The 12,578-nt window shown below is 41.1% G+C and overlaps 1 protein-coding gene across 1 annotated transcript in view; it reads left to right on the top strand.

Annotated features, from left to right (window-relative positions):
* LOC122789989 (hypoxia-inducible factor 3-alpha-like) overlaps positions 1 to 12,578 on the top strand; it is a 925,419-nt gene that overhangs the window by 829,582 nt on the left and 83,259 nt on the right. Inside the window, exon 12 of the mRNA XM_044057541.1 lies at positions 7,557 to 7,981. Coding sequence (XP_043913476.1) covers positions 7,557 to 7,981 — 425 coding nt within the window. The remainder of the gene's footprint in view (positions 1 to 7,556; positions 7,982 to 12,578) is intronic.

Raw genomic sequence — 12,578 nt, 5'->3', positions numbered from 1 at the left:
GATAGCGCCCCCATTTTCTTTGTGCTTGTAGTGTGAAAACAGGGCACCTAGCGGTTTGCCTCATCTATATGAGAACTGACATTTGGGGCCAAAAAGATTTCTTAATTCTTCATTTGCTAATAGAATATTCCAATTGGAATCTAAGATGTTTCTAATTACATTATGATTCCTTCCATATGTAGTGACAAACCTCAATGTAGACTCAACTCCTGTGGTTTCATGTTTTTTTATACTGTAATAACATGTTCCTGTCCTGATTAGCAGACCAATTACTAGCTAATAATATATCAGATTTGTTATATCCTCTTTCCAAAAATCTGTTTTGGAGATCCAATTTCGCTTCCTCAAAATCTTTCTTAGATGAACTGATGCTTTTAATCCTCAAAAATTGGGATTTGGTTATGTTGCAGATGGTGTGGCGTAGGTGCATACTGGACGCATGGAGCAGAGTGTTATGTTGTGGATATTTCCTGTAGGTCTTAGTGCTCAAGGTGTGATCATCATTCCTGTAAACAGTAACATCCAAAAAATCAATGGTGTTAGGGTTGTATGTTACTGTGAACTCTATACCCCAAATGTTGTCATTCAGATATTCTACAAACTCCTGCAAATATGTAGAATCCGCACGCCAGACCATTCAACAATCATCCAAGTATCCACGCCATATGTCTATTTCAACCATGTATATGTTGTGAAGTGGGTTGTAAATCATGCATTCTTCAAAGTATGCCATAAATACGTCTGCATATATGGGGGCAAAGGATGCCCCCATAGCAGTACCTTGAAGTTGCCAATAACACTCCCCTTGAAAGTAGAAAACATTCTTGTTACGCACATGTTCCGCCATGCATATAAGTAATGTGTTGAGTCCTAGTGGATATAAACTTTGAGTGTTCTAACCAATATTGAAGTGCATGTAGGCCCGCCCAATGGGGTATACTGGTATATAAAGATTTAACGTCCAAGGTGCACATAAGCCAGTGTGATTCCAATTGTATATCTTGTATAATCTGGAGGAACTGCGTAGTGTCCTGCAGTCTGGCCCTGACCACTGTGAGTAATGGTTTTAAATGTTGTGTCAAAAACATTGATAGTGGTTCTGTAAGAGAGCCAATACCTGACACAGTAGGTCTCCCAGGGGGTTTGGAAGTGGATTTGTGTATTTTTGGAAGCAGATACAGAATTTGTTTTTAGGGGTCCATCACTGATAAATGTTTGACCGTGTTCTTAGTAATGATTTATTCTTCCTCTTCCAGATTCAAAAATGTGTCTGTCTCTTTTTTAAAGTTGGGGGTTGGATCAATGGGCATATGCATGTAGCATCTGGTATTTGATAGCTGTTCCAGACCTTCGTTCAAATAGTAACCCATGTTCATAACCACAACCGCCCCTCCTTTATCTGCTGGTAATATAGCAATATTATGATTATTTCTCAGTTCCTCTAGAGCCATTTTTTCAGATAGCACTATTTCCCCCAGGCCTTAATGACCACTTATAATCTGTATGTGGAAGATAATTGGGCTAATACACGCCGGAACCATTTTAAATAATAATATAAGTGTTGTGACTGGGAAGAACATATATAAAGAAGAGATGTATGTTTTCAATTATTAGATTGGATTATATGGGTTTTTCATTCATATGTTTAGCTTATGAATTGACATTATTCTTGCCGTTAGTCCACACAATGCTATATTTCACATTTAATACTTTATATATGAGCTAGGCAAGTATGAGGGGTGTCTGCCGCTGTTGTTAAAATATGTTGGTTGATTGCAACAATATCTACTAACTGGGCAACTAAACATATCCAGTTATATGCTATTGTATCTAAATACAATTTCGTCCTTATGACAATATTACCAGTATATCTGGTATATTGCTATTTCACACAGCATTATAAAGGTATATCAGCTGACCGCAATAATTGTTGTGTGTTCGGACTGTCCATATTTTATATTATATAACATAGCATTGAATATCAAATGTTTCAGTAATATATTATACATTGTAGTTAAAACTTTACATGTTATACTATTATTATTTAATATTATTTGAACAATGTATTTGACATTAGTATATATTCATATGCTATTGGGGACTTTGTTCTTTGTTCACAGTATATGTCATTGCATCAGGATACAGTTGATAGAACTTTCAAGTTATGTAAAATTAATATTATGTATATTATTAGGGTCATATGTTGTAATTATGGCAAAAATCTGTATTGGTTTAAAAATAATATAATACTGCAGTATTGTTTTGTTTTGAATGCCTCAATTTGACTATGATGATACATGTATTTACATACTATTGTAAAATTTACAATTGGGTTGGACTATACCATGTTTGCATTGGTTGGTGGGTTCTATAAATATTCATGAAATTTTGTGCATGACAAATGCTTTTTTCACTGATGAATGCTGGGTAGCCGAAACCGGTTTGATTAGATATTTGTGCACTTTGTTGCATCTCATGCTTTAATAAATATCTATTTATGTTTATTACTTAAGTGTCTATATGCTGTTTATGCTGGCCTCTGGTGTTCTATGATGTAATGGTTTGGCCGAGCATACTGTACCTGTGAGGCGTTTAGTTTCTACACCTAATTACCCAATACCTACCAGGGGTCAACTACACCCTGGCAGACCAAGTAAGCAGAAACTTACTGGACCCCCACGAATGGCAGCTGCTCCACAGGGAAATATTTCTGCAAATCACTCAGGAGTGGGGGATTCCGGAGGTGGATCTCTTTGCCTTGCATCCCAACCCCCAGCTGCAAAAGTTCTGTACCAGAGAGTATCACCTCTTAGCGTGGAAGTGCATGCCTTGATCTTCCCCAGAACTCCATCTTTGTGTATGCGTTCCCTCCTCTGCCCCTTACTCCGAAGATACTAATCAAAATAAGGGAGGAGAGACCAAAGGCCATCCTCATTGCTCCAGATTGGCCCAGACAGCATTGGTACCCCTTACTGCGCTGCATGACCTTACAGCCCTCCAAGCAGCTTCCCCTGATCTCAGACCTCTTGACCCAGGTGAGAGGAAGATACTGCACCCAGACTTGCAGACTCTCAATTTTTCAGCCTGGCTTATACCTTAAAAGCTAATAAGGTGTCTCTGTTAAGCAAACAGGTCCTAGACATTTTCACAGAGGCCAGAAGGCCAGCACGAGAAAATCTTACCAGGGAAATGGAAAAGATTCTTCTCCTGGAGCCAGTCTAGAGGGGCCAGTACCTCTCATCCTTCCATCCTTCTTATCTTGGATTACCTAGCTGAGTTGCTCAAAAGTGGCCTCTCCTTCTCTTCTATTAAAATCTATGCCTCAGCCATTTCAGCCCATTACAATTTAGACCTACTCCTCTTCTCTCATCCTTTGATTAAACAATTCCTCAGATGGGCTTCTAATATCAGACCTCCCAGAAGGCATCCCACGCCAGCCTGAATTATGTTTTAGAAAAACTAACCTTACCTCCTTTCGAACCTGTTGCTTTAACAGAATTGAAATACCTCTCCTGGAAGACTGCCTATCACCTCAGCCAGAAGGATTTCAGAACTTGAGGCACTCATGGCTGTTGAGCCGTTCATCATTTTCCATCAGTCTCCCTGAGGACTAACCCCTTCAGAAAAACAGACCAGCTGCTTGTCAGCTTTGCCCCAGGGCAGCGGGGAAGCCCATTTCCAAGCAAACCATTTCCAAATGGATATCACACTGTATCCATTTCTGTTACAGACTACATGGGGAACCCCCCAAGTCTGTTCGTACCCATTCCACTTGGGCAGCCTCCAATTCCACAGCCTTGCTCAGAGGAGTCCCTACCAGGAACATCTTGGAAGGTGCCACCTGGACCTCTGTCCATACATTTACAAAGCATTACCACCTACCTCTTTTTTCTAAGTCTAGGGCAGGATTTGTCGCAGCAGTTCTGCAAGGCTTGCTGACCCACGCCTAGGGCTCTAACCTATCCTTCCACCCCTCTCCTCAGCTTTGGGAATCCTCCCACAGGTGATGACTGCAACAGTGAAACATGAAGAAAATAGTACAGTTGTGTACACTTAACATAAATGTAGATGTTCGAGTGTATTCATTGTTGCAGTCCTGGTTTCCCTCCCTCCATCCCACTTAATATCCTCTTCCCCTAGGGGGACATAAGCTTCCCATGGTGGCTTCTAGCCACCAGGACCACTTCACCTTATTTCCTTGTGCTCCTGACGGGTTAGGGCAAGAAAAACTGATGTAATAACGTCGGCTGCCTTGCTTTGTAGCACTGATGACCTGACGTCAGACTACATGCAGCTGACGCAGAAAAACATTGGCTCTGATATTTGAGCCGACCAGGGCTACCACAGCAGGGATAACCCACAGGTGATGACTACAACAGTGAATCCACTGGAACATCTACATTTATGGTAAGTGTGCACAACTGTACTTTCTTCCTGAGATTCTAGAGCCTACACCAAGCATCTACAGGGGGGTTTCTCAGGATTCTGGGGTACTTGACATTGATGATAATCATGCTGTCCTTTGCCAGACAACACACGAAAATACAGTGGTACCGCAGATCAGTCTGGATTCAGCATTTAAATCATTCAACTTACAGATTCTAGTTCTAAGATTTGAAAAGAGGGAGACAGGATGGTAGGTAGACCAGATAGCTCATAATCCAGGTCTCCTGTTCTTCCTTTTCAGTCCAGATTACCTCTGGTTCCTGATTATTTATTAGGGCTTCTCCAGTGGTTTGTCATACTCTTCTGTTAAGATACACTTGACAGCCATTTTTGCTTATCTGCCTATAGAGTCCCTCTTATTATTTTATTTGTGTTTGTTTTCTGGATTAGAGCATTGATCTCCATTGACCTTTTTCAGATTCAGCCCGAGAATGGTGTCTGATTAAGTGACTTGCTCAGAGTCACACAGGCAGTGGAAGTTGAGGGAATCAAACCTTGCACCTCTAGACCATAGGAAACAGCTCATTAACAGCTTCTTAATCCTATAAGACAACTGCTAGACTTTCTAACAATGCTCAAGTTAAGCAGTTTTTGAAAGGAGTTTACTCGCCCATCTAGGAAATTGGTGGCTTCTCCTTGGGATCTCAGTTTTTTTGCTTGAGAAGCTTACCCTGTCTCTATTTGAACCAGCTCATGAAGTTGATTTGAGGTTCTTAACCTGGGAGACTGTTTTACTGATTGCTGTGACATCTGTTAGGCAAGTATCTGAGTTACAAAAACGTATGAATTAACCTTACCTCATTTTCCACAAAGACAGGTTTTCTTTGAGAACATATTCTACCTGTATGCCTAAAGTTGACTCAGAGTTTAGTTTAAGACAGACATACAGTCACATACCCAATGCTGACTCAGAATTTACTTTAAGCCATACATACAGGCACATACCTAAAGATGACTCAGAGTTTACTTTAAGACAGATATACAGTCACATATACAAATAGTCAGTTAAGTCTGATTGTGGGTTTACCCATTCAGGTTGGTAGGGAGACTGTCTGGGTTTGACTGAAAAGTGCTTTGTTGTGTGAATTTTCATTATATGGTAGTTGCCAGTCAGAATTAAAGTCACCTAGTGGTATCATCTCTGCTTGTATATGAGTGATTAGCCAGTGTAGAGTATGTTCTGATATGTCTCTTGAAGAGTTAGATGATTTATAGGTGCATCTACTGACTGTGTTTTGCCGTATTTAAGTTATTAATTACAATTCTGGAATCAAAACTGGTTAATAAATGTAGTGTTGTAGGGAGTGACGAAGGATTGCTGTGACAAGCAGTGTTATAACAATCTGTACATTTATAACAGTAGTCTTTTTGCATAATATGGTAATCATTTAGGTTAATTTTACCATCTGTTATATGGGACTTGGTGTAAGATTGCTCCTGCTGCTTAGTATTTTGGATTTATGTGATGAAGTGGTTATTGTAGTGGAAATGAGAATTTAAGGGTGTAGTTGAGTGTGACATTGAGTGGTGTTATAGGATATTATGCATGCTTGTGTGGTTGCTATGTAGTTAGAGGTGGTAATCCTGCTACATTCAGAGAGATGAGTGGTAAAAGTTGATTGTATTTGTGGCAAGTGGTAATTAAGGTAGGATTCGATTCTCGGCTAGAGCGTCTTCTGTGTGTAGACATGCGTGAATGGCCGTACCTTCATTGAAGGTTGTGCGTCAGGGCTGGCAACTCGGCACGTAAAAATCTACTGCCAATCATTAGTGGACCGGAGTTCCGCTGTGGCGACCCCTAACCGGGAAAAGCTGAAAGACACAAACAAACAAGTAATTATGAATGTTTTGTAGTAGGTATTTAGTTTTGATGTGGTAGTTTTGTAAAGAATGTTAAAATAAGCTTTGAACATAGGCAAATCAGATGCTCTTCTCATCCATATGAGTTTCTCCATTCAGATAACTGTGTACAGGGATGGGGGTTTGGGAGGCAGGATGGAACAAAGGGCTTCCTTTCACAGAGAGAGTTACATGAAGTTTCATTTGCATAAATACTCATCTTCAAAAACGGGTTTGAAGTTAGGGCGGGATGAAGGGCATCAGAAAATGGCATTTACATGGAGGTTCAGCTTAGCGAAGACACCTTCAGCAAAGTCAAGTACAGAAAGTTGATGTGGTTGCTTGAATTGATAATCAAACAGAAGTGATTACTTACTAATTGCATGTGTTGCTTGAGAAGAAATTGCTTTTCAGTTCCATAAATGTTGCTCTTTCTGTGTTTTGTTGTAGTTGCATGTAGTGGCCAGATGGAGGCAGTATGCTACAGATAATGTCAGTACAGTAATTGTGCTTTATATTGTTTACCAGCATTGCAAATCTTGCCCGAGGGCTGTCACTAATTACAAACAAAAAGCAGAAATTTTGTAATGTTTCCCTATAAGCCAGTCAATGAAGACAAAACACGCCAGCAATGATTGGGATATGTCAGGATAATGTATGCATTCTCATACATTGTGTTGCAGTAAAATTAAAACAAAGTCATATGACAGTACACACCTTTACACATATTCAGCAGTGCATTGAATATTATGGAGTTCAGGTTATTTTTCAAGTTAGAAGCCACTGCATAACGTTGGTATGAGAGGAATAGTACATTTTAATTGTAGCTGTGGTGGTTTTTCAGGCCAGAAACAGGAGACTCATACTTCTGAGATTTTCTGGACATATTGAATAAATAGCAGAACACACCAAGGATTAGTTGTTCCCTATTTTTGTAAACTGTTATTGGTGGGGTTTTTTTTCTCTCCCTTGGGGAGGGTTTCCTCAGTACAGGTAATAAGTTCTCTTGTGCTCTTGCAAGTAAGAGAAGTAAAATGTAAAAATACTGAGCTGTTGTCGTAATGCATTTCACTGTAGTCAGTGGAGGTGAGAAAATGTAGCATTCGTATGTAGGCTACAAGTTCTAGTCTCAGCATGTATTTTGCCTAAGTACCTAGGTGGTTTATTTACCATATTTTGATGCATGTGTTTGATGGTTCGTAAGATTCAAGAAGGTAAAATAAGACAAATGATTATATATATATTTTTTTTTTTTTTTTTTTTTTTGCTAGGAGGATGGTGATCTTGATTTGGAAATGCTAGCTCCATACATCTCCATGGATGATGATTTTCAACTAGGAGTGATAGACCATCTTAATTCACCTGAAGGGAATGAGCGTGTGGTTGATGAAATTGAGGCTGTACCACCTAACAGCTATCTACCTCTTGTTTTTGCCGATGACCCGAGGGAGAAGTCTGAGTGTCGTCCCCGCTCCAGCAGTTTTAATGGTGTTAACGTACACAACCCAGAAAAGGAGGAGAACAGGAACCTTCATCGTTGGGGAAGTCTGAGTGTCCTTCACCAGACCACTAAAGAACCCCAGGCTGGACAGGAACATGATTCCAGCAGCATCACAGAAGATGACTCAATACCCTTTCTAGAAGTCGAAATTGGTAAAACCTTGCTCAGCAGCGTAAAGCCAGCTAAAAAAGAAAGGTACTGTTTGCTCTATCTTTATGCTTTACTGTTGTTTCTTTGGGCTAGTATCTTATGACTAATTATTTTCACCTTTCTTGTAAACCAGTTCATCCTTTCCCAGTGGAAGTCAGTTATTTGTAGACCCAGCATAATTAACTTGAAGTAGTTCTAGTTTGTGAAGATGTAGCTAATTACAACCGGGTCCATTGCATTAAGACCCTTTCTGTTTTGCCTGGAAGACCAGATGGTCAACCCTTCAGACACTTATTTTACATTGAATGTCAAACCCCCATACCCCCTGTACAGGGGCTGTGTACTTTACATCAGGTTAGTTTAACTTTGGCTTACATTGTAAAAGTTTTATTGAGCTTGTCCAATTTGTCTTCAGGATCATGGATTTTGACAATCAGTGGACCAGCACAGTGAATTTTCTGCCACTACTATGTAAATGAAGAAATGTTGTGTGCTATTTTAGTTGTTTAATTATTAAATGAATACAAAAAAATCTTTAAAGAACTGATTATGTTCTACAAATCATAACTTCACATTGAGTTTGGTGTCCATTGGCTGTTAAGCAGACCACACAGTGTTTCAAATTAGTGGTTGAAGGAATGGTATTGAGCTGTGTGCGTTATTGGCAAACAAAACTGTATTTTTATCACTTCCCTATTTCTGTTTTACAGCATTGTGGTCAGCTGTAGATACCAGGTCAGAATGTGGTCATACAAGAGGTAGAAAACAGCACCTCCATTTATCACACATTTGATTAGAAAAGAGACATTCAGTTTGTTTGAATCATCACCAGCCCAGTATGTGGTACTTGTAGGGTTGTTTTTTTTTAGTCTGGGAGAACTGTTAAATTTAAGACTTTCTTTTCTTAGAGCAGAAGCTTCAGTAGAAACAAATAGCTTGGAACATATTTTCATTATTGCTTACAGTTATACTTGGATAAAGCAGCCATGTTCACCGTTCTATATCCCTTTGCAACAGATTTGTTTGACTTAGAAGACCCTCTGTAGTTGGGTAACTAGTTGGATTTCTTCTGAAACCACAGCTTTGGCATAAATTTCTCGTAATACCTAGCTGTCCTTTCCTGAATACATGCATACCTTCTGCAATTGCAGGCTGGTTTGGCATGTGTGTGGCCAGAAGTGTCCCATGGCCTTGTATTCCCCCAGTTCTTTTCTTCCACTTGCACAGTTTAGAGCTGTGTCTTAATGCGCATCATAGGAAGGTTTCCTACAATCTAGGAAACGTAACCCGACAAGTGTTTTGGCAGCTGTCATAATCACCATCTAGGTTCCACAGTAGCACTGTTTTTGCAGTCTGGATGAAGCAGTGAGAGTGAAGGTTTGTCTCATGTGCCAGCACTTCAGCTATCCAGATAAGAAGGTGCAAGAAGCTGCGAACTCATGTTACTTCTCACAGGATGGTAGAGTGACAAGCATGGGGATAAGTAGTGGGGTTCCTCCCATGATGCTCAGTGAGAGTCTGAGGGGAGAAGGCAAAGGATCTGTGCATGATACATCGGATGGCACCTCCTGTTACTAATATTTTCCTAGTGTGGCCTCCACTGCTTTTCATACTGTATGTTATGCTTTTTTTTAAAGAGAATTTGAGTTAATGCCTGCTATTGGCTGATTATGCTGAGGAGATCTGAAGAGATACCATCTGTACAACCCCCTTTGAGGGTGAATCACGCAGTTCTATCACTGACTCTCCTTTCACAACATTCTCAAGAGTTTTGGAGCGACAGTGTAATTAACCTGCTCATGCAAAGCAAGCCATAGACAAAGTGAAAGCTCTGTGTTTTGACTTAGGCTTGGGATTCATTCCTCCCACCCCGAGGGGGATCAGACTCACAAGGTTGAATAGAGGAGACTTTCCATGGCTAGTTGTGTGCCCATTCGGCCTCTGGGACCTCATAAAATGTAGCAGCTTTGTTTGTTGTCTGGTGGAAGATGTTGTTATGAGTGTGGGAGCTTAATCTTTGGAAATGTAGTTTGACACAGCTCAAGGCCTTGCACAGGCCTGTCTTGACCTATTGCTGCCTTTGACTTACCCTTTCCTGTGCAGTGGAGACCCTTTACCCAACACTAAGTTCCCACCTGTAGTTTACTCCTCACCTGTTATCTTGAGTGACAGCGAGCCAGTTCCAGCTGGAACCTTGTGGTAGGTAAGTATCTCCCTGTCATTCACTATTCCCTTGGGAACAAGATTCTGTGGTCTTAGTTTCAGAAACAAAAATAGAGATTTATTATCCCTTTAGCTCTCCCCCAAGTGACCTCTTCCCAAAAGAGATATTACAGCTTATAAAGCCCTCCATGGAGTGGCCTGTAGCACCTTTGCCTCCTTTGTAAGAAAAGACCAAACCAGTATGTGGGGAATAAAGAAAAGCTGATGAACCCTTGGTCTTCCCTTTGTTGATCTTCCCCTCCGAATGTACCATTTTGTCCCCTTGAACCATCCGGATTCTACTCATCCCACTCCATAACAGGTTGAGTCCCTCTGTACAGCCCCACTGGAGTAGAATCACATTCTAGCCATGCATCCTAGGATAGGTTCCTACAAGACCTCTAGAGTCCATTATAGGTCCCAGAGAGCACAGCATCTACCTGTCTTACTGTTGGTTGAGGACTCTAGTGCCTTCAACAGGGTGAGCATGGAAGTGTTCTCCTTTGGCACTTTGGGTGTCATTGTCCTGAATTTTCTGTTTCACATATTCCAGTTCCATCCCTTCACTGTGGATGCAATTATAGAAGATTTGGCAGAACTTCATGATTCTGGAGTTCAGGAGTATTTGAAGAAGACCCTTGTGAGGACTTGTTTTGTAAGCTTCCATATTGTTTGCTGTAATTTTGATAGCCCTGACCCTGTGGCTGTTGATGCAACATCTGGAATTAGTATCACACTGTATAGCAGCTTAGACCATCACATTAAGTACATTAAGCTGAAGTTATCTGTTTTGGATGCCCCTGTGTGAAGTACTTTTTTTGAACAGGCTTCATAGACCATTTGTGAAGTTATGTGGAAAGGGGGAGTAAACTTTGATCACAATGGAGAGTCTTCATTATCTCCCCATAGCTCCCTAATTCAGATCATTTCTCCAAGATGCCCATTGATAAGACAGGTGTAATCAGGTGCCAGGCAGTCCCCTTTCCTGGTTTCATATGGTAAGATGCAGACTTATGCTGACTCTGAAGTTATGGTTTTACCTAACTTCTTCTGGGTAATATGTAATTGTCTGGTACTTGGCACAGAAGATTAAGAATATGAACAGCTAATAAGCTACTTTCTGCGATCCAGGGATTGATTCTGTCAGTCTCAAGCCTTACTGTATGACTCTGAGCAAGATACTTAACCAGTAGGCACTCCAGAGCTGAGTCTGAAAGAGATCCATGGAGATCAGTGCTCTGCCCTGGTTAGGAAATACAAATAAAATAATTGAATCATTTTCTTAGTCCCTTTTCCCTTTCCATTGTATATTTTTCTTTTACTTTCCCCTTTCACTATTTTCTCGCTCTTCTTTCTTCACATGTATATTTCAACGCCCACCTTCAGCATACCACTGCTTTATTCTTTCCATTCACTTTCCTGATTCCTCTATGAAACCCTGAGTGACTAGATGCCTCGAAGCCTCATTGCTGAAAACAAATGCCCAAAGTATGAAAAGAGTAAAAAACTAACACTGTAAGCCTTTTTTGCAGGGAGCAAAACTGTCTGCAGACTGCAGACCCTGAACTTGTATATACCAAATCTGTAATGGCATGAACACAGAGAAGGAAGAAATCTCCATTAGAAATGACAGCAGTAGTGATTTCCTATGGAAAGCAGTTAGCAGCATTATGATATCCTTCAAGGATGCATCTGCAGTCCTTACAGATGGGTTGTCCTGTCGTCAGGCAGCCCCTCGGTCGGCCGGATTCCAAAGTCTGGGTCTGGCTTCGGCTGGTGTCGCGCTTCACCCGACGTCATAGCTGCAGTTCTTCGGGTATAAAGGCATCAGCCGACGCCATTTTCCTCAGTCTTTCTTGCCGCGTGGCGCCCGAAGCAGAAGCTGTTCGCAAGTGCCGGTCGGTCAGAACCAGAGATTACTACATGCCGAATACTACTTCGAAGACTTCTAAAAAGCTAAGTACCCCGTTGGGGACTCTTTCTTTCCTCAGCCGATGTCAGAAAAAGTGAATAACTGTTTAGCTTGTGGGAAACAAATACCTCATAAAGATTTCCACTCTTACTGCTTACCTTGTTTAGGCCCAGACCACGACGTAGCAGCTTGTCTAGCCTGTGCTTCTTTTAACCGACGGACGCTTAGACGTCGGTCGGAATTTGCAGAACAGTTTTTCGGCTCTGATTTTGCTTATATCATGCCGTCGGATCCTCCGACTTCACAAATAACCAAAAAACACAGGGAAAAGGACCGACACTCGCGGTCCGCGGTTTCGGCCGAAACCACGGTTAAGCCAACCACGAGTGTCTCGGTTTCGGCTGAAACCGAGCAAGCGGTTCTTCCCCCAGCCGAAAACATGCCTTCTACCGAGGCCTCTTCTAACCTGGTGGAATCGGCTTCTGAAATCCAACCTGCAGTTGCGGTTTCTCAGGAATTATCAGACAC

The sequence above is a fragment of the Protopterus annectens genome, chromosome 1.part0 (genome assembly GCF_019279795.1).
Source record: "Protopterus annectens isolate FY-2018-M chromosome 1.part0, PAN1.0, whole genome shotgun sequence".
NCBI classification, from domain to species: domain Eukaryota; kingdom Metazoa; phylum Chordata; order Ceratodontiformes; family Protopteridae; genus Protopterus; species Protopterus annectens.
This window is presented reverse-complemented; position numbering and strand designations above follow the sequence as displayed.